The sequence below is a fragment of the Diceros bicornis genome, chromosome 18 (assembly GCF_020826845.1).
Source record: "Diceros bicornis minor isolate mBicDic1 chromosome 18, mDicBic1.mat.cur, whole genome shotgun sequence".
NCBI classification, from domain to species: Eukaryota; Metazoa; Chordata; class Mammalia; order Perissodactyla; family Rhinocerotidae; genus Diceros; species Diceros bicornis.
The window spans coordinates 11,560,287-11,581,483 of NC_080757.1; the positions used below are offsets into that span (position 1 = coordinate 11,560,287).

Here is a 21,197-nt window from a genome sequence, read left to right on the forward strand (position 1 = left end):
ACAGCATAATGATTTGATACATGTATATATTGCAAAATGATTACCAAAATAAGTTCAGTTAACATCCATTACCTCAGGTAGTTACAATTTTTTTTTCTTGTGATGAGAACTTTTAAGATCTACTCTCTTAGCTTGGATACTTTTTTAAAAAATAGACTTTATTTTTTTAGAGCACTTTTAGGGTCACAGCAAAATTGAGTGGAAAGTACAAAGAGTTCCATATACTTCCCCCTGCACCCACACACCCACAGCCTCCCCTACTATCAACAACCCCCACCAGAGTGGTAGATTTGTTACAATCAATGAACCTGCATTGACACATCATTATCACCCAAAGTCCACAGTTTACATAGGGTTCACTCTTGGTGTTGTACATTCTATGGGTTTTGACAAATGTATAATGACATGGATCCACCATTATAGTATTATACAGAATAATTTCACTGTCCTAAAAATCCTCTGTGCTCTGCCTATTCATCCCTCCCCCATCCCCCAACCACTGGCAAACACTGACCTTTTTACTGTCTCCAGAGTTTTGCCTTTTCCAGAATGTCATATAGTTAGAATCTACAGTGTGTAGCCTTTTCAGATTGGCTTCTTTCACTTAGTAATATTCATTTAAGTTTCCTCTATGTCTTTTCATGACTTGAAAGCTCATTTCTTTTTAGTGCCAAACAATATTTTATTGCCTGAACATACCAGAGTTTATCCATTCACTTACTGAAGGACACCTTGTTTGCTTCCAAGTTTTGGAAATCAAGAATAAAGCTGCTATAAACATCTGTGTGCACATTTTTGTGTGGACATAAATTTTCAACTCACTTGGGTAAATACCATGCTGGGTCGTATGGTAAGAGTATGTTTGATTTTTTAAGAAACTGCCAAACTTTCTTCCAAAGTGGCTGTACCATTTTGCATTCCCAACAGCAATGAATGAGAATTCTTGTTGCTCCACATCTTCTTCAGCATTTGATGTTGTCACTGTCTTGGATTTTGGCCATTCTAACAGATGTGTAATGGTATCTCATTGTTGTAGGGAAATCTGCATTTCCCTGATGACATATGATGTTGAGCATCTCTTCATATGCTTATTTGCCATTTGTATATCTTCTTTGGTGAGGTGTCTATTCAGGTCTTTCGTCCAATTTTTTAATCAGGTTGTTTTTTCTTATTGTTGAGTTTTAAGAGTTCTTTGTATATTTTGGATAAAAATACAAACATAAACAGTCCTTTATCAGATACATCTTTTGCAAATACTTTCTCCCAGTCTGTGGTTTCTGTTCTCATTCTCTTGACAGTGTCTTTCACAGGGCAGATGTTTTAATTTTAATGAAGCTTATCAATTATTTCTTTTTTTTTTCTTTTGAGGAAGATCAGCCCTGAGCTAACATCCATGCTAATCCTCCTCTTTTTGCTGAGGAAGACCGGCTCTGAGCTAACATCTATTGCCAATCCTCCTCCTTTTTTCCCCCAAAGCCCCAGCAGATAGTTGTATGTCATAGTTGCACATCCTTCTAGTTGCTGTATGTGGGATGCCACCTCAGCGTGGCCAGACAGGCGGTGCGTCGGTACGCACCCAGGATCCGAACCCGGGGCCGCCAGTAGCAGAACGCGAGCGCTTAACCGCTAAGCCACGGGACCAGGCCCCTCAATTATTTCTTTCATGGACTGTGCCTGCAAGTTAGTTCTATCTTTGGATGTTTTGATTACATGAACCAATAAATTCCCCTTTTGTTTCAGTAAACTTGGGTTTTCTGTTACCTAATATATTTCCTTAAAATGGACTCTGGGTATGGCAGGCAATAAATAATTGACATCTTTACTACTGTTAATATAATTTTTAGAACTTATGTATTTTCTCTTTAAAGGATTTTTTTTGTTGAAATTTCCACTGAGTTTCATAACCGGATTTATGAAAATTATTTAGCGTTTTGCCAAGACTTCCCCAATTTGCAGTTTTTCTTTTACTATACCTCTTGTGAGTTAAAATACTTTTTTAAAAAAAGGAGAACAAGGAGACACAGTGGTATTTGCAAATCCAAGCATTCTCAGAAATGCAATTCTGTTGCCCTTCCCACACAAAAAGGAACTTGGATATATGCACAATAATTGAGTCACCTTTCTTTCCTGTCATAACTATAGACATTGCTCCTTTGTCTTCTGTCATGTAGTATTGCAGAGAAGTCTCAGGCCAGACTGACTTTTGTTCCTTTCTAGGTAGCCTTTTAATTCACATATTTTGTCAGGGTGAATCTAGGTTCAGTTCACTTTTAATATTTTACCTGGGGTACAGTACGCCTTTCACCCTGCTAACTCAAGTGGATCTATGCCCAGGGAAGCTTTCTGCCAGTACAAAGTTGTTAACTGTGGCGTCACTTCTACGAGCTCCATTCTTGTCTTTGGGAGCAGCCAACATCTCTGACATCTCTTCATCTGTTCATCTCAACATTACCTGACATGTCTGTTTTCTCTATCGTCTTCTCTTCCAGTGTTTTAATTGCTGGTCCTTTTTCCTAAACTTTTGGTCCTTTTCTTGTGAATTCAAGAGTTTTCTGCAGTTTGTCCTCTCCATCCCTCAATCACTTTGTCCCAGCTTCTAATCTGTTCTTTAGTGCCTCTGATCCATACCGTGGTTCTCTTTGTGCATTGTGAGTTTCCATGCAATTCTCTCTTTTCTCCCCCAGGTACATGCTGGCGCCTTTCCATCTCAGCCGTTTCTTTCTTCAAATACTCTGCTCCTACTTCCAGGAGAATTCTAGTGAAAACCTCCCTGAAAATTCCTTCCAAAGCCTCCAGTAAATATTTCTCGAGAGTTCTGTCTCTTTCTTTCAGTCTTCAGGATGATGTGCCCCTTCCCTTGTTTTGAGAAAATTTTTCAGAATCCTTATAATGTTTTTAACATTATTAACACTGTTTCATGCATACCAAATTGTATAAAATGTAATATAATGAATACCTGTGAACCACCCCACACACAGAACTTTTTTCTCTCTTTATTTATCCTGAAAAGCAGTACCATCTCTCAGACTCAGTATTGATGGACTTGTTACAAATATGTGGCTTGCTCTCTGCCACACTCTCTGTGCCTTGGGAAAACGGCTGAATCAATCCCCTCTCCAGGCCTAGAATGGGAAGGCCCACTATTCGGCATGATGGTTGTTCTAGCAGTTCAACATTATTCCTGGTGACTCAGCAGAACCTCTTTCAGCTGCTTCACCTAAGACCCAAATTCTCCATCTCTGCTTCCTGGTCCTTGTTCCTCTTCCTCCTGCACTGTTTGTCTACACAATTCTCTTCCATATGGCTTCTGCTTATTTATGGTTCCACTTGCCTCATGGCTTTTGCTCACTCTCTGCTTTCATATTTCTCTCAGTTTGGGGCCACCCTTCCCTCTGATGACTCTCCCAGGTTGTCTCACAGTCAAGTTTCCCAAAAATGAAGACCCAATTCATTGCTCAGTCATCATACAGTGAGGGTAGCTCTGTTGGGCAGAGTTCTCGCCTCAAGCTACCTCATAGGTCTCTGGCTACATGTCTGCCTTTGGGTTAGCAACTCATTCCCGGATCAATCAGCTGTGGCCTGGATAATGGGATTTGTGTCAGTCCGCTATTGCTGTGGAACAAAAAAGCCCACAAAGTCTTAGTGACATAAAAATATAAGCATTTATATCACTCATACATGAATGGGTTGTTGGGGACAGCTGATCTGGGCCTTTCCCCTGTATCTTATGCCTCCCTTTTACCAGTGGGCTAACTTGGGCATGTTCTTCCCATGGCAATGATGGGACACAAGGTGTCAAGTAGCAACACACAATGCCTCTTAAGGCCTAGGCTCAGAACTGGGATATTGTTGATCCTGCCCACATTCCATTGTGCACATACGGTGGGAGGTACAATCTACCTCTGGTGGGAGGGACTACAAAATGAGATAGCAAAGAGCACAGTGGATTAAAGAATTGGAACAAATAGTTTTCAATTTTTACCACAGAATCACATGGACATATAGCCATAAGCTATATAGCTAAGCACGGTAAACCATCTATACAGACCCCTCAGAGGAGGCTGCAGGGATGATAGGCAGTCTGAGGCTCCTCAGAAAGATGCAGGGTGACAAGTTAAAGGATACTTTTGCAACATGTACAAGCAACCGCTACCAGGATTTAAAATATGCCTTCTAAAACACAGGAGAATGTAAAAAATTTCATGCAAAGAGGCAGAAAACTTAATGAAAAGAGACATCAAAAACAACATGGAGATCTTTTTAAAGCATTAAACAAGACAACAGAAGCAAAACCAAATATCAGTTATCACAATAATTGCCTATGAGTCAGAGGCAGACAGTTGGGAGAGGTTCAAAGTATTTTTTTTTCAGGCATCCTCTGATTCAAGAGGTAAATTTTTCATAGATTTTTCTCAATCCAGCTCCTCTGTCTTTTAAGTAGTAGGAATCCCTCCCAGATTCTGGCATTCATTTTGAGCGGTAAGTTTTCTCCATTTTCCATGTCTCTGTAGTGGTTTCAGTGGGCTGTTGGGACAAGTTACAACAGAGGCCACTGGCTGGATGCCCCTTTCTGTGTGACATTCTCATCGCGTGCCCTCTGAAGTCCCGCAGCACTTCCTGCCACCCTCGTCTCTTCCACGGCACCACCACATCCTATTTGGGCCTTCGCTCTCCTTTTTGCTTTGGAGGCCCATGTCTGGGTCTGATGCATGCAACTGTGAATCCCCACAGTCTCTAGCACAAGGTCCTGTCCACAGCAAGGGCTTAATTAATTAATCTCTGCATCAAAAAGACTCTCTACAATGCAGTCGACAGAAACACAACTCTAACTGGTTTACATAATCAAAATTTTCCAAGGAATGATCAGGCTTCAGGCATCGCTGGATCTGCAAGTTCAATGATGTCATCAAGACTTAGTCTCTCTCCATCTCTCGGTTGTTCTTTCCTCTGGATTGACTTCACTCTCCGACAGGAAGACCCTCCCTCGTGACGACAATATGCCACCAGCAACATCAGCACCCCAACAAAAACAGAACTTCTTTGACCTCAGATTGTCAACAACAAAAACCAGAAATTGATTCTCACGAAACTGGCTTGGATCATGTGGCCATCGCTGAATCAGACACAGAGGTCAGGGGATGGAATGCTCTAAGCAATCAGGCCTCAGTCCAGAGCCCACCCTGAGAGACAGGCAGTGGCCTCAACCAGAGGAGGGTTTGATAAACAAATATCAAAAAGAAGAAATGAAAGGACAACGAATGTCCACTACCATCTTCTTAGTTTCTTTCCAGGAAGAACCCTCCCCGTGAGACTAACAGAAACAATGAGGCCACCATACATCTGCTTAGTGCATCCTGGTTTACAAAACACTTCTCACGTCGTCCCATTTAATCCTCACAACCAGCCCACAAGCCAAGTGGCATCACTGTACCCTTTACACAGCTGAGGGTACTGAGACTTAGAGATATTAAGGGGCTTGGCTAAGTCACAGAGCAGGTAAGGAGCCAACAGAGGGGCTATGGAGAGGTGTGTGCAGAAAAAGAGGAAGAACACACTGACCCCAGGCAACTTCCTCTGTGTGTCAGGCTCCCCCACCTCCTCTACCGCATCCTTCCCTTCACCTCCCCTCCTCTTTGCCCGTCTCCTGCCTCTCTCCCTCTCTCCCGGTATCATTGATCCTGCCAGTTTCTGCCACACCTCTTCCCCGACCTTTGTACCTTTGCTCCTCACTCCAGGCTTGTTTTCCTCTGGAGCTGGGAACCAGGGCTCACTTTCACTCACTGCCTGTCCTCCCCAGCTGCCTCGCCATGTGTACGGGAAAGTGTGCCCGCTTTGTGGGGCTCTCCCTCATCCCCCTTTCCCTGGTCTGCATTGTGGCCAACGCCCTCCTGCTGGTGCCTAATGGGGAGACTGCCTGGTCCGACCACCTCAGCTTGCAAGTCTGGCTTATGGCTGGCTTCATCGGCGGGGGCCTGATGGTGAGAAAGCTGGTGAGGGAGCACAGACCAGCGGGCTGGGCGCCATTCTATGGGGTTCTGAACAGGAGGGACTCGGAGAGAGGGCAAAGGACGGCTGCCTGGGAAGGGATGGCAGTGGTGTGGTGGGAACCTGGAGCACTCCCAACCTGCCCCCAAACATTGAGCACTCTGGAAAGTTCCTGGAGGGGCCACAGGGTCCTGAGCTGAGTGTCTGAGGGGAACAAGAAGAAAGGGAGGCTCACTGCTCTAAACAACTTCCCTTCTGGGTAGGGAGTATGTCCTACCTGCCCCTCACCACCCCCACTGCTGAGCAGATGCTGGGAACCTGCAGAAGGAGCAGCTGGTTATGTGGGAGCTTATCAGGGCAAGATAATAATGGGCATGGGGCTGGGGTGCAGGGACAATGTCTGGAACCAGGGAGCAATGTCGCAGATCAGTTATTCTGCTTATCAGCTCTTGTCACCCTCCCCCACCTCCATGTCCATTCACTCTCAGCCCACATTTCTGGATGCCCACTCTGTGCTTGGCGCTAAGGATAAACTCAGAACCTAGGTCAGCATGGCAGAGAAGGTGCCCCCACATCTTTCTGGAGAATAGGATCTGTCAGGAGAAGTAGGGGAAGGGAAGACACAGATTTCCTGGACTTCCTGACCCCCATCCTCCAACTCCCTCCCCATTTAAGGGAAGTTTTGGAAGGTCAAGCTAGTTTAATGTCTTCATGGGATGAAGACAAAAGATCTACTACGTATGGTTCCCCACTTCTCAGGAGGGTTGGAGAGGTCTCATTTTCCCTCTCTTTCACTGGTCACACCTCTTCTCCTTTATCCAACAATCACCTCTTACCCTCTGGGATCTTTTCTCCTACTCCCCCTCCCTCATGGATTCATTGCTGTTGGATTTTCCATCCCTCTGACCTCAACTCTCTCTGAGATGTCACACTCCTCCCAGGCCTACTCACTCACCCAGTGTCGCCTCGCACCACCCATCCTCCAGCCTAAACCACCCCATCCCCCCACCATCTAACCAGTGTGTTTCCAGGAGACCCCTGAGGATGCCCTCCCAACGTGCTCCTTCCTCCCGCCACCATGCCCAGAGCCATTCTTGAGAAGGCTTTCTGAAATGTACTCACTCAGTCCATGCTACACCATGGGCACACAGGCAAGGTCCCTGCTCTGCCCGAAACTGGTGTTCCCGCCAGGGAAACACACAGTATCAAGGAAGCAAGAATGTAAGCCCTGTGAGAGCAAGGACTGCCTGTTTTGTGGGCTGCTGTGTGCCAGGTGCCTAGATCGGTGCCTTGCAATTAACAGGCACTCGATTAATAGTCAGTGAATGAACAAAGTATGTAAATGAGCAAGACGATTTCAGATAGGAGCAGGTATCATCAAGAAAACAAAGCAGGGTGCCGTCATAAAGAGCTCCTAGGCTAAGGTGGGAGGCCACCTTTTACATTGTTTTCAAGGAAGGCCTCGATGAGGTGATGAGGTGATGTCTGAACCAAGACCCTAAGGACCAAAAGAAGGAATCAGCACTGCAGACAGGGGCACAGGCAAGTACAGAGCCTGAGGCAGGAACAGGCTCGCACAGCTGAGGACTGGACGGCCAGTGCAGCGGGGATTTCATGAAATGAAAGCTGAGGTGGGCAGAACCAGAGCCTGTGCAGAAAGCCACAGCGAGGAATCTGCATTTTATCACAAGTACAACAGAAAACTATTGAAGGACTTTTTAAACTTTTTTGGAATTAAAAAAAAATTTTTTTGAACTTTTTATTGAAGTCATCCAGACAAGTGCTCAGATCCTTAGTCTACAGCTCAATGACTTTTTACAAAGTGAGCACACCCATGTACTCAGCACCCAGAATCCCAGACATGCCTCCCACACCAAGCACTACCCCCCACCAACAAGGGTCCGCACTACCCTGACTTGTACCTTGTCAATTAGTTGCCTGTTTCCCACTTCATATAAATGGAATTGTACTGTATGGACACTTTTGTGTCTGGCTTCTTTAGCTCAATGTTAGGTTTGTGAGATTCATCCATATTATTATGTGTAGTTGTAGTTTATTATTTCTTATGCATTCCATTGTGTGAAAATACCACAGGGTATTTAAACTTTCTACTGCTGATGGACATTTGATAGTTTCCGACTTGGGTTTATTACAAATAATACTGCTATAAACATTCCTGTTAATGTCTGTAGGTGAACATATATTTGCATTTCTTTTGGATGTATACCCAGGAATAAAATTGCTGATTCTTAAGGTGTGCAAATATTCAGTGCTGACAGGTATTGCCAAATAGTTTTCTAAAGTTCTTATACCAATTTCATCCCCATCAGCAAAGTATGAGAGTTCTAGTTGCTCCACACTCTATTGGATTTAAGAAGATCCCTCTGGCTGCTGTGTGGAGAATGGATAGTAGGAGGTCAGCCGTGGATGCAGAAAGACGAAACTGAGGTCACTGCAGTTGTCCAGGAGAGAGGATAGTGACTTGGAGTAGGCCAGTGGCCATGGAGATGGAGAAAAGTAAGCGGATTCAAGCTACAAACTCAATTTTTCCTCCTGCATTTACAATGGCCCTTCTCTTTTCACTAAGATGAGTAGATGGCAGAGAGCGAGGCAGAGAAGCTCGGACAACAAAAGGAAACAAATACTTTGACTAAAAAAGTAAAAATCTCAAACAGGTAGATCATTTAAAAATAGTAAATCTAGGGGCTGGCCTGGTGGCATAGTGGTAAAGTTTGCGTGTTCTCCTTCAGTGGCCCCGGGGTTCACGGGTTCAGATCCTGAGCGCAGACCTACACACCACTCATCAAGCCATGCTGTGGCAGCGTCCCGTATACAAAGTGGAGGAAGATGGGCACAGATGTTGGCTCGGGGCCACCTTCCTCAACAACAACAAAAAAGGTAAATCCAAATTCTAGGTGTCTTTGGATCCAGGAGCTTCCCAGTAAGTGACCTAACTAGAGAGGCTAAGCAAGGGGGTCAGCACTGGTCCTAGACCTGCCCTGAGACACGGAAGAGGAGAGAGAGTGTCCATTGGAAAGTCCATTCAACTCTACAGGTGTTTCTGTGAGGTTGCTGTGGATGATACAACTAAAACTCTCAGCCCTTCCCCTGGAGAAGAACAAAATGCAGCCTTGTATGGTGTGTGCTGGACAAGACACACAGGAAAGCAAAGGTCAAGACAGCTGTGGAATTCCAGAGATGGGAGATGGGCAAAGAACCAGGCCTTGTGCAGCAAAGATAAGGCTGAAGCTAAAGTGAGAAGCCTCAAACGCCTTCCTAGAGTTCAGTCTTGATGGGCTACTCTTTGAGGAGACCCTAAAGGATTTGAACAGGAAAAACACCAATTGAAAGCTAAGTTTAATCTGATGGTAGCAATGTAGGATGGAGCGGCATGGGGCAAGAGATACAGAAATCTAGTAGGGAGGTTGAGAACATCATCCTCATGGGAGATGATTATGGATTGACGGTGGAGAAGAAAGGACTGACAGATTCAAGAGCCATTGAAGGAAAAGTTGCAAGGACTTGAGGTCTGGCTGGGTGTGGAGGATTCAGTTTTTCCAGCCTGAGTGACCTGAAGGATATTTCCACTGATGGAGACCAGAAACTCAAAGAGAGATGAATTGGGGGAATAAATTGTGAGGTCAGTATGAGGCTGGCTAAATCTGAGCTAAAATCAAGACATTCAAATGAACTTATCCTTCAGGCAGTTAGATTTGAATCTCAAGGCATCAATTTAGGAGGCAACTATTGTTAGAGGGAGCAGGTGATGCCCTGGCAGGGGATGGGCTCTGTGAGGAAGGCCACAGGGAGAAAGAAAAAGAGGATCAGGGCTGTATCTTGGGGATTCCCACACTTCCCATCAGAGCATTCACTAACTCCTCCACTCCTCCTCCACTCTGCACTATAATCCCAGCTCACCAGACACTCCAACACCACTATTTCTTCCTGCTGCTGAGGGAATTTATAGCTATCGAGCATTTACTCTGAGCCAGTCTGGACATCAAGTCAACCTGTTGTTTCATTAAATCCTGAGAACAGCCCTGTAAGGTAGATGTTGTGGACTCATTTTACAAAAGACAAAACAGACCCAGAGAGATGAATCAATTCATGGAGTGTGAAGTGAGCACAAAGGTGACATTAAACCCAAGCCTCCCGGGCTGGCCCGTGGCTTAGCGGTTGGGTGCGCGCGCTCCGCTGCTGGCGGCCGGGGTTCGGATCCCAGGCGCGCACCGACGCACCGCTTCTCCGGCCATGCTGAGGCCGCGTCCCACATACAGCAACTAGAAGGATGTGCAACTATGGCATACAGCTATCTGCTGGGGTTTTGGGGGTAAAAATAAATAAATAAAATTATTAAAAAAAAAAAACCCAAGCCACCTGACTCGCGTTCATTGGGCACCTACTATGTGCCAAGATTTATGGGGGATATAATGATATTGGGCCCTACACTACTGGAGGCTACAGTCTGGACAGAGATAAGCAGGCACATAAATAACGATAAATTAAGGTCAAGCCCGACAGAGCTCCAGAAGAAGTAGAGATAAGGTCTTCCTATAGTCCAAAGGGATGAGGGCATCACAGGCAGCTTCCAGGAGGAGGTAGGCACTGCTGCAAGTAAGGTCTTGGGGATCGGGGAGACTCGCTATCACACTGACTCTCCTCCCCTAGGTACTGTGTCCGGGAATCGCAGCCGTTCGGGCAGGGGGCAAGGGCTGCTGCGGTGCAGGCTGCTGTGGAAATCGCTGCCGGGTAAGATCCAAACTAAAACTGGATTCAGGATCGGTCTCGGAACAGGTGCTCGAAGAGCCACACCTAAAGCCACGGCCCACTCTACAGAATTCCTAGCTACACGAGCTCCTCTGCAGAGTCCCAGGCTCCACGTCACCCTCCCTCCCACCCGCAAATCTTAGGCCTCAGTGCGCCTGACCAGAGAGGACTACCCCCCCACGAACCTCCACAGCCTCCGGCTCTTAGGATTAGGGGAACTGCAAGCCCCGGGATTTGACGGGAAGTGTACTTCTAATGCGACTCCAGACGAGGGCGATAGGTTGGGGGGCGAAGCTAGGCGCGGTCGGCCCACGAATGGAGGGGGGTTGGCCCTACTCGCCTTTCCTTCCACTCGGCCTTCAGATGCTGCGCTCAGTCTTCTCCTCGGCGTTCGGAGTGCTTGGTGCCATCTACTGCCTCTCGGTATCCGGAGCCGCACTCCGAACTGGACCCAAATGCTTAATGAGCGGCACGTGGGATTACCACTTCGAAGAGACCCTGTAAGGCTTAGCCTGTATTACCGCCCCTCCATTCTCTGCGTCTCCCCACCTCCCCGTCTCACGTGGACCATGAAACCGCGGCCGGTCTAGCCTTGGAGAGAACTTCCTCCACGTGGGCCAAACGAGCCTTCTGCGAGTGCCCCTGCGCGCGTGCGCGGGGCGGTGAACGGGGGGGGGGGGCACTCTGCTTGACCTCCCTCTCTCACCTGGCCCTGCCCCGCCCACAGAGGCTCTTACCTGCTCAACCGCACCCTGTGGGGTCTGTGCGAGGAGCCGCCCGGTGTGGTCTGCTGGAATGTGACACTCTTTTCGCTGCTGGTGGCTGCCTCGTGCCTGGAGATCGTGCTGTGTGGGGTGCAGGTGGTGAACGCGACCGTTGGTGTCTTCTGTGGCGATTGCAGGAAGGAGGTGGGACGGCGTGGGGTGGATTTGTAGAGGGCACCTACTTGCTCCCTGGCTGCGTCCTCACTTTCTCTTTTCCGCAGGACGCCCCTCACTGAGGCTCCCCCTGCTTGCTCCTGGACGCCCCCCGCTCCGGCTCCCCGCCCCACCCCCGGCTGCCCCCCGCCCTTGAATAAACTGTTTTGAGCTCTCTTGCACGTCTCAGATTGTGTCCTCTGCGAGGAGTGTCTGATGCCTCTGTACACCGGGACTTGGAGCTCTCGTGTTTGGGGCCCCTGCACCCCACTTATTTTCTTAACAAATAGTGAGCTCTTAGTGTGCGCTAGAAATACAGCGGTAAACAAGATAGGCAAGTTCTGTGCTCTCAACATTCCAGGAGTGGAAGATGGGCAATTTTAAAAGAAGGGGCAATAGATTATTTCAGTTGGTGATAAGCGCTTTTTAAAAACAAGTTTGTAGTGGGATAGATATATACTGAAGCTTTCTTTTCATTTGTTTCAAGAATATAATTTGGGCCGGCCCCGTGGCTTAGTGGTTAAGTGCGTGGGCTCTGCTGCTGGCGGCCCAAGTTCGGATCCTGGGCGCACACCGACACACCGCTTCTCTGGCCATGCTGAGGCCGCGTCACACATACAGCAACTAGAAGAATGTACAGCTATGACATACAACTATCTACTGGGGCTTTGGGGGGAATAAATAAATAAAATCTTTAAAAAAAAAAAAGGAAACAACGTGGGCTCTTAATGGGGGCAGTGTGTCTGCCGGATGCCCTCAGAGAGTCAGGGACTTCCTTAACTTGTAGGCAAAATTGTGTTTGAGTTTTTCTGGACTATGGGTCTTTAACTTTCAGTAGCCTGTCAAGGACTCCTGAGGCCAAACTCAAGCTTGGGCCTGGCCCCATGCGAGGTTAGGAGGAAGACAAGGAGAGGCAGTCTCCCCCGCCCTCCACTACCCCCACCTCCACCTTAAGAGAAACCAAAGCCAAGGCAGAGAAGCTTTACTAGCGGGAGGTGGGACTAGGCTGGGGGCCAAGCAGAGGGTGGCTACACTGTCAACTTTGGCAGCAGAAAAAGCGCACGTCGTTAAGCGCGGTGTCATCGAGGATGTTTCTAGGCGGTTCGATCTTGGTCTGCAAGCCGCACACGCCTTTAGGGCATGCGTTGCTCCAGGCTCCATAGTCTCCCCAGGCCAGGCCACGCCCCGCCAGCACCGCGCCTTTGGAGCAGCGGAAGCGCACGTTGTTCGCAGCTGTGTCGTCCCCAAGGTCCTGGGGTGCCTCCACGCGAAGCGAAAAAGCCACAAGGAAGCCGCCGCCGGGACACCACAGCGGCTTACTCCACGCGCCCCACCTGCGAGGGAAGGGGAGACGCGCTGGCTCTGCGGGCGCCCCCTACCCACCTCCAGCCCGACCCAGCCCTTGGCACTTCCCAGCTAGGTGCCACACGACCAGGGTGGTTTAGGTCTAATCACCTGACCTCCACTCAGGTGCAGAGGGGAGGTCTTCCACCCACTCTCCAGATCTAAACTGCCCCACAGCTGTGGAGGAACCTGCCTGCAGGGAGGGTGTGTGTGCAACAGGGAGTGAGGGGCATAACCCCACTCTAGGGGATTTTTCGCCCCCGACCCCCACCTTCCAGACTCGGACTCCACCACTTGCGTGTTGCCCTTGGAATTTCCTCGCTTGCAATGCAGCCGGATCCCGTTCAGAGCCGTGTTGTCGCCAAACAAGTCTTGTGGGGGCTCCACCTGGGCGGCGAGGAGAGGCGGAGTAAGGACGAGTCAGAAGACTGCCATCCTCTGCTCTGGGGTCCCGCGCATCTCCGTCCCCTCCGAGACCCAGGCCTGAGCCCCCACCTTGAGCGAGAACCCGCTGGCGAAGAATCCGACAGGACACATCTCTGACTGGGCCCAGTCACCCCAAGGGCCTCCGTTGGTCACCTTGATGACCGACGTGTAGCGTCTCATCCCGTCTGTTCGTGCACATCCGCAGCACGTGGCCCACAGCAGCAGCAGCAGGTTGGCTCCTGCGACCGGCTCCATCCCGCAGCCTCTGTGAGCCTGGGCCGATTTCGAAGGTTTATACCACCTCTGCCCCTACGAGGGGCTCCGATTACAGAAGGGCCACCTGGATTAAGTGACACTCGAAACTAATCCACCTCTGGAGCCCTGCAGACTCGATTGTCTGCTCAGAGTGACAGAGGCTCCCAGAGCCAGAGGAGTGGGGGCAGTGAGAGGCAACAAGTTGAAGTAACCACCACCTACTGAACCTTTACTTATAGGCCACGAATTGTGGTTAGCTTTGTGCAGGCATTGGAAGTGGAAATTACCCTGCTTATTCTGCAGATGAGGGAACTGGGGTTTAGAAATGGCAAGCGACTTGCCTAAGGTCACAGTCAGCAAGCCAGGAAACATTCCAACACTGGGAAATGGGGAGCCCAAAGCTAGGGATGGGAGTGATGGCTCCAGAATCCCACTGGACAGGATTGGTCAGGAGCAACCCCAGGGACCTCCAGGATGTGAGGGAGTATCAGAGACAGATAGGGCAAGGGGCCGGCCCATAGTTTAGCTGTTAAGTGCGCGCGCTCCGCTGCTGGCGGCCGGGGTTCAGATCCCGGGCGCGCACCAACCCACCTCTTCTCCGGCCATGCTGAGGCCACGTCCCACATACAGCAACTAGAAGGATGTGCAACTATGACATACAACTATCTGCTGGGGCTTTGGGGGGAAAATAAATAAATAAATAAAATTATAAAAAAAAAAAGAGAGAGACAGGGCAAGAATCTACAAACTGTGGCAGTTTGGAAGGATTTTCTTAGCGATTGGGACCCTGACGCCTTGAGAATCTGGGATACCCCTTCCCTCCCAGAAGAAAACATACACAGAGGCAGGAACAATTCTAAGAAGTTTATGGACAGGGGAATGAGAACAGGAGATGCTGTTTCTTCGTTGCTCCCATTGTTTGTATACTTTCCCTGAATGTTTTCCCCTCCATGACCACCAGGTGGACTCCTAATTTGCAAAAACAAACAAAAAAAGTGGCTCAAATTTGTCATGGGGAACACCACCCCTGATTTGCCTGCCCCTCATACATATTCCTTTGTTCATTCAATAAATATTTATTTAGCAATAATGTATTTTGGCCCAGGCAATATTCTGAGTGTGTAAATAGAGCAGCAACCAAGAAAAACAAGGACCCTGTCTTCATCAGAGCTCACATTCCAGTGGGGGAAACAGATGATAAATAAACTTTTCCAATGGACCTTGAGCTCTGTGAAGGCACTTTTGTCTCCTGAGGCCTAGGTCAGGGCCTGGGACGTGGAAGTAGTTAATAAAGGCTGGTTTGATGAATGATTGAGGAACTAATTTGGAGTTTCAAAAGTTAAACCACAAAAATGTAAAAGGATAAAGCCTAAAGTACATAATCGAGAGATCATGCATCCAGATCAAGACAAGGCCCCCTGGGGATAGGATAGAGAATTTACAAGTGGGTGTTCCCTGCATCCCAGGTGGCCCGTGCTTGAACTTAATAGGTAAGATTTATGGTGCAATTGTGGTAAGCTTTTCCATTTGAAGTGTTTGCACACACATTATCATCTAATCCTCACATGAGGCTTGCAAAGTACCCATTATTATCCTCAATTTACAGTGGAGGGAACTCAAGCCCAGAGTTAACTTAGGGCCCACACCATTGATCAGTGGGGGAGTTGGTTCTGACCCCAGCCTCTCTTCCTAATACCCAGGCTGCCTCTTACTACAACCTGGCCCTACAGGAAAGGGAAATGCAGAGACGTGTCATCTCTCGAATCCCCCAAATCCCCTTCATCCAGTCCCTCACCCCTGGGATGCTGCCCTCAGGGGCAAAGGGCACAGAGGAAGGGGCCTTAGTAGGTTAATTATTAACTCTTAGCACCCCAGGGCACCGCGGGCTTCTCTCCCCTCCTGGAGGCGGAGAGAAAAGGACTGGCTACGGGCAGTGGTCCCAGCAGCAGCCATGAGGGTCGTGCTGCCTCCGCAGGTCCCGTGGCGCTGGTTCCACCGTGCAATTCTTCTCACTATCTTCACGCTGCTGCTGCTTTATCTCAGTGCTCAGAGGCTCCGTAAGTAGACCCTTCCCTCACCTACTCGGGCAGGAACCCAAGAATCCAGGCCCTTGGGACCTAAGTCCCCTCCTGACGCCCTCTCCGCTCCGCCTCGCCTCTCCCCAGGCGCCCTCTCAGGCTGCCGATCCGGAGCGCAGTCCTGCATTCCCGAGGGACCGCCGCCTTTCCAGGTATGGTCAAGCAGGTCTGGGACTTGGAGCTCCAGGTGGGAGTCTGAACAGAGGAAAGTGGAGCCAGGCTGGGGATCTGGTGAAGGGCAGGTCCTCCTTCTCGTTCCCCCTCTCCTGTCAGAAGCTGAGAGTACAGCAGGAGAGACATCAGCTAGACCTTGGGAATAGTTTCTTCAGAGCCCAATCGGACTGCCCAGCAAGGAGGCCCAGCAGGCTAGGGGTTCTGCTCCCGCCCCCTTCCCCTCATAGCTCCCTCTCCAGGTTCGGCAACACTCGGGACCCCTGGAGACCCCGGAGCGGGAAGAGCCTCAGTGTCTGGGCCCCCAGGGGATGCTGGGCCGCATGATGAGGCTGTTCCGCGCCAGTGTGAACCCCGAAAGGGATGTGGAGTTGTCGCAGTACGTGGCAGGATGGAGGGAACTAGTCAGGTGAGTGGTCTCCCACCCCCAGTCCAGTCCCCGCCCCCTTGTGGCTCCATCGCCCTCTCTCAAACCATCTCACTCTTCCCACCACCAAACACACAGGTTCCTAACTCCGCTCGGCTCCATCTTCGCCTTCGCCACAAGCGAGGCCTTCATTAAAGTGACAGCCCTGGAGGCTCGGGTGCATGGCCCAGATGCCGCGCACTACACGTCGCTGGCGGCCATGCTGGCGTGGGAGCGGCGGGCGGGACTTCTGGAGCGGCCTGGGATCGCCCCCCGAGACCCGGCCAAGTCCTCGGGCTCACGAACGATGCTCTTGCTGCACCGTGCGCTACACTGGTCCCAGCTCTGCCTCCACCGGGTGGCGACCGGGACGCTCGGAGGCCCGGACGCCGGCGTTCAGTGCAGCGACGCCTACAACATGGCCCTGGCGCCGCACCACCCCTGGCTCATCCGCCAGGCCGCCCGCCTCGCATTCCTCGCCTTCCCGGGTCGCGGCCGCTTGCTGGAGTTGGCATGTCCGGGAACCAGAGAGGCGGAGGCCCGGGCCGCGCTGGCCCGGGCCGCAGGCACCCTGGAGGATGTCTGCAACCGTACCCAGGCCTTGTTGGCCGAACGCGGCCTGCTCCAGCTGGCCTGAGGGCAGCCGCTGCCGGGACTGGCGAGGAAAGGAGCGCCCTGGGGCGGGGTCAGCGCAGCTCGGGGCGGAGCCCTCAGCACCGGCTTCCAGCGCCAGGGGGCGGGACCGCCTGATAACGCGCCCCTGTTGTGACGTCGTCGCCCCGGAAAGCCCGCCCCCGGCGGGGGTGGTTTTTGAGCTCCTCCCTCTATCTGCAGTATTGGAAATAAGGGAGGAGCTGTGGGGAATAAAAAGTAATTTTTGGTAGCCGTCTATTTAGGGCGTTTTGTGTGATGACGGCAGACGCTTAAGGGAAACAGAAAAAAATGAATGTGGGAAGATGTGTCATCCCTGTTCCCGGCAGCAGAGAGACTCATGCTCCCCCTGGCCTATTTCGACCGTTCCTATGGCTTCAGTTGCCAACTACATGCCAAGTCACCAGCCCAGAGCCGTCCCCTGGGCTCCAGCCCCCATAAAGCCAATTCTTTCCGGGACACCTCCACAGACACCGCAAATGCAACACGTCCAACACGGATGCACTCACCTCTTCCCAGAACTGCACTTCTTCTTGTGCTCCCTGTCTCTCTGAATAAATGGCACCCTCTCCTGTCAACTATCCATCCCTAAAACCTGTGCACCATGCCTCACACCAAGCAGACGCTCAGCTCAATAATGTATGTTTATTAAATGACTCCTTGGCCACTCCCACAATAATAGTGAACATGCAAGAGCCTGGCCATTTCATTAACTCCCAGATTATAACTCCAACCCACTTTCTCCTGGACTCCAGAATCCTATATAAAAACTTCCTTATTTGACATCTCCACTTGGATTTCAACTAGGCATAGCAAACTTAACATGTCCCAAACAGCTTCTAATACCCTCTCCTCCCAAAATACTCCCTTCATAGTCTTTGCTAGCTCAGTAAATGACAATTCCATTCTTCCAGGTCCTTAAGACAAAAACTTTGCAGTCATCCAGACCCTTCTGTTTCTCTTTCATCCTACTCACATCCAATCTGTCAGAATTTGACCATTTCCCACTATCTCCACGGCTACCACCCTTGTCAAGCCAACTTTATCACCTGGATTGTTGCAATAGCCTCTTTTTTTTTTTAATGGTTCTTGTGTGTGTGTGTGTGTGTGTGAGGAAGATCAGCCCTGAGCTAACATCCATGCCAATCCTCATCAGCCCTGAGCTAACATCCATGCCAATCCTCCTCTTTTTGCTGAGGAAGACGGGCCCTGAGCTAACATCTATTGCCAATCCTCCTCCTTTTTTTCCCCTTTTTTCTCCCCAAAGCCCCAGTAGATAGTTGTATGTCGTAGTTGCACATCCTTCTAGTTGCTGTATGTGGGACGCGGCCTCAGCATGGCCGGACAAGTAGTGCCTCGGTGCGCGCTCGGGATCCGAACCCCGGGCCGCCAGTAGGGGAGCATGGGCACTTAACCACTATGCCAGGGGGCCAGCCCCCAAAGTGAGCCTTTAAAATGTACATCCTGGGGCCGGCCCCGTGGCGTAGTGGTTAAGTGCATGCGCTCCTCTGCTGGCGGCCTGGGTTTGGATACCAGGCACGCACCGACACACCGCTTGTCAGGCCATGCTGTGGCAGTGTCCCACATGCAGCAACTAGAAGGGTGTGCAATTATGACGTGCAACTGTCTACTGGTGCTTTGGGGAAAAAAGAAAAAAAAAAGGAAGATGGGCACGGATGTTAGCTCAGGGCCAGTCTTCCTCAGCAAAAAAAAAAAAAAAGAAGGATTGGCATGCATGTTAGCTCAGGGCTGATCTTCCTCACACACACAAAAAAATGTACATCCTATCATGTCACTTCCCTTCCAATGGCTTCCTATTGCACTCAGATGAAATGGTTTTTTTAATTCAAGCAGGAAATTCTCTGGACCATATTTTCAGTTGAGAATGATGAAAAGCTTCGTAATGGTCCTATGTGATCTGACTCTCTACTAGCCATATTGACCTCCTCAATATGCATTCAACTTGTCAGGCATGATCCAGCTTCAGGAACTTTGCACTCGCTCTTCTCTCTGTCGAGAATGCTCTTTCCCCAAATAGACAAATGACTTCCCTCCTTATTTCCTTCTGGTCTTTATTCAAATGTCTCCTGTCAGACCTTCCCTGATTATTCTTTCTAAAATTTCACAACACACACACACTTCCTATCTCCCTTCCCTACTTTGTTTTTCTTGTTAGTATGATTCGCGGTCTAACATACTGTATATTGTACTTATTTGCTTTGGTTTTTTGTCTCCTGCAATAGATGTAAGCTCCACGTGGCTAGGAATTTCTGTCCGTTTTGTTCCATGTACCTCCAATGCCTTAAACAGTGCCTGGCACCTACTAGACATTCAATAGCTTTTTGTTGAATGAATCTATGAGCACTAAAAATAGTTCAGATGGCTGGAGCCCAGAGTGTCAAAAAGAAAAGAGGGGGTTGCACAACAAGGTAAATGTACTTCATGCTCCTGAATTATACACCAAAAATGGTTAAAATGCTAAATTTTATTTTATGTTGTATTATTTACATTTTACTACAATAAAAAATTAAAAAGAAAAAAGGAGATGTGATTCTGGACAGGTGGGCAGGAGCAAGTTCATGAAGGGCCTTATAAACTATGTTACAGAGATGGGACTTTATCTCAAGAGTTAATTTTAAGCAGGGGATTGTCTGGATCGCATTTTCCATTCAAAAAAGCAGCTCCAGGGGCCGGCTCAGTGGTGTAGTGGTTAAGTTTGCACACTCTGCTTCAGTGGCCCCGGGTTCGCAGGTTTGGATCCTGGGCATGGACTTACACACTGCTCATCAAGCCATGCTGTGGCGGCATCCCACATACAAAGTGGAGGAAGACTGGCACAGATGTTAGCTCAGGGACAATCTTCCTTACCAAAAACAAAACAAAAAAAACCCAAAAACCCAGCTCCAGCTTCAGTTCATAGAAAGAGTATGGCAGATTCATAGGAGGACCACTCCACACAACAACAGCAAAATATGCAATCTTCTCAAGTTCACATGTGACATTCTCCAGGATAGACCATATGTTAGGCCACAAAAAAGTCTCAATAAATTTAAAAAGATTGAAGTCATAAAATTCTCCAACTAAAATGGATGAAATTAGAAATTGATAACAGAAGGGAATTTAGGAACTTCACAAATATGTGGGAATTAAACAACACACTCTTAAAAAACCAATGGGTCAAAGGAGAAATCACAAGGAAAATATTTTGAGATGAGTGAAAATGAAAACAAAACATACCAAAATTTAGGGATGCAGAATAAGCACTGCTCAGAGGGAAATCTGTAGCTGTAAATGCTTATATTAAAAGTGAACGGGCCGCCCCGTGGCTTAGCGGTTAGGCACGCTCGCTCCGCTGCTGGCGGCCCGGGTTCGGATCCCGGGTGCACACCGACACGCCGCTTCTCTGGCCATGCTGAGGCCGCATCCCACATACAGCAACTAGAAGGATGTGCATCTATGACATACAACTATCTACTGGGGCTTTGGGGGGAAAAAATAAATAAATTAATTAATTTTAAAAAATAAATAAAATAAATAAAAGTGAAGAAAGATGAAAACAGGGACAAGACAAGGGTGTCCACTCTCACCACTCTTATTCAACAAAGTACTGGAGGTTCTGGCCAGAGCAATTAGGCAAGAAAAAGGAATAAAAGGAATCCAAATAGGCAATGAAGAAGTGAAACTCTCGCTGTTTGCAGATGACATGATCTTATATATAGAAAACCCTAAAGAATCCATTGGAAAACTATTAGAAATAATCAACAACTACAGCAGGGTACAAAATCAACTTACAGAAATCAGTTGCATTTCTATATACCAACAACGAACTAACAGAAAGAGAACTCAAGAAGACAATCCCATTTACAATTGCAACAAAAAGAATAAAATATTTAGGAGTAAATTTAACCAAGGAAGTGAAAGACCTATACAATGAAAACTATAAGACATTATTAAGCGAAATCAATGATGACATAAAGAAATGGAAAAATATTCCATGCACTTGGATTGGCAGAATAAACATAGTTAAAATGTCCATACTACCTAAAGCAATCTACAGATTCAATGCAATCCCAATCAGAATCCCAAGGACATTCTTCACAGAAATAGAACAAAGAATACTAACATTCATATGGTGCAAAAAAAGACCCCGTATAGCTAAAGCAATCCTGAAAAAGAAGAACAAGGCTGGAGGCATCA

General features: G+C 48.6%; 3 protein-coding genes across 3 annotated transcripts; 2 read left to right on the plus strand and 1 right to left on the minus strand.

The window, feature by feature from the left end:
• The first annotated feature begins 5,807 nt into the window (after nucleotides 1-5,807).
• Nucleotides 5,808-11,815, plus strand: TM4SF5 (transmembrane 4 L six family member 5). Its single transcript, XM_058559936.1, has 4 exons — nucleotides 5,808-5,978; nucleotides 10,654-10,734; nucleotides 11,116-11,252; nucleotides 11,480-11,815. The coding sequence occupies exons 1-4, from the start codon at nucleotides 5,808-5,810 to the stop codon at nucleotides 11,685-11,687; spliced, it is 597 nt and encodes a 198-aa protein (XP_058415919.1). The 3' UTR covers nucleotides 11,688-11,815.
• Nucleotides 11,816-12,600: 785 nt separating this feature from the next.
• VMO1 (vitelline membrane outer layer 1 homolog) lies at nucleotides 12,601-13,956 on the minus strand. Its single transcript, XM_058559935.1, has 3 exons — nucleotides 13,509-13,956; nucleotides 13,285-13,400; nucleotides 12,601-13,003 (listed from the first exon to the last, which is right to left on the minus strand). Exons 1-3 carry the CDS (start codon nucleotides 13,692-13,694, stop codon nucleotides 12,706-12,708), a joined length of 600 nt encoding a protein of 199 aa, XP_058415918.1. The 5' UTR covers nucleotides 13,695-13,956; the 3' UTR covers nucleotides 12,601-12,705.
• A 524-nt stretch (nucleotides 13,957-14,480) lies between these two features.
• Nucleotides 14,481-17,232, plus strand: GLTPD2 (glycolipid transfer protein domain containing 2). Its single transcript, XM_058559934.1, is given in 3 exon segments — nucleotides 14,481-15,924; nucleotides 16,186-16,352; nucleotides 16,449-17,232. Coding segments are annotated over 3 exon segments (984 nt in total). The 5' UTR covers nucleotides 14,481-15,645; the 3' UTR covers nucleotides 16,987-17,232.
• The last annotated feature ends 3,965 nt before the right edge of the window (nucleotides 17,233-21,197 follow it).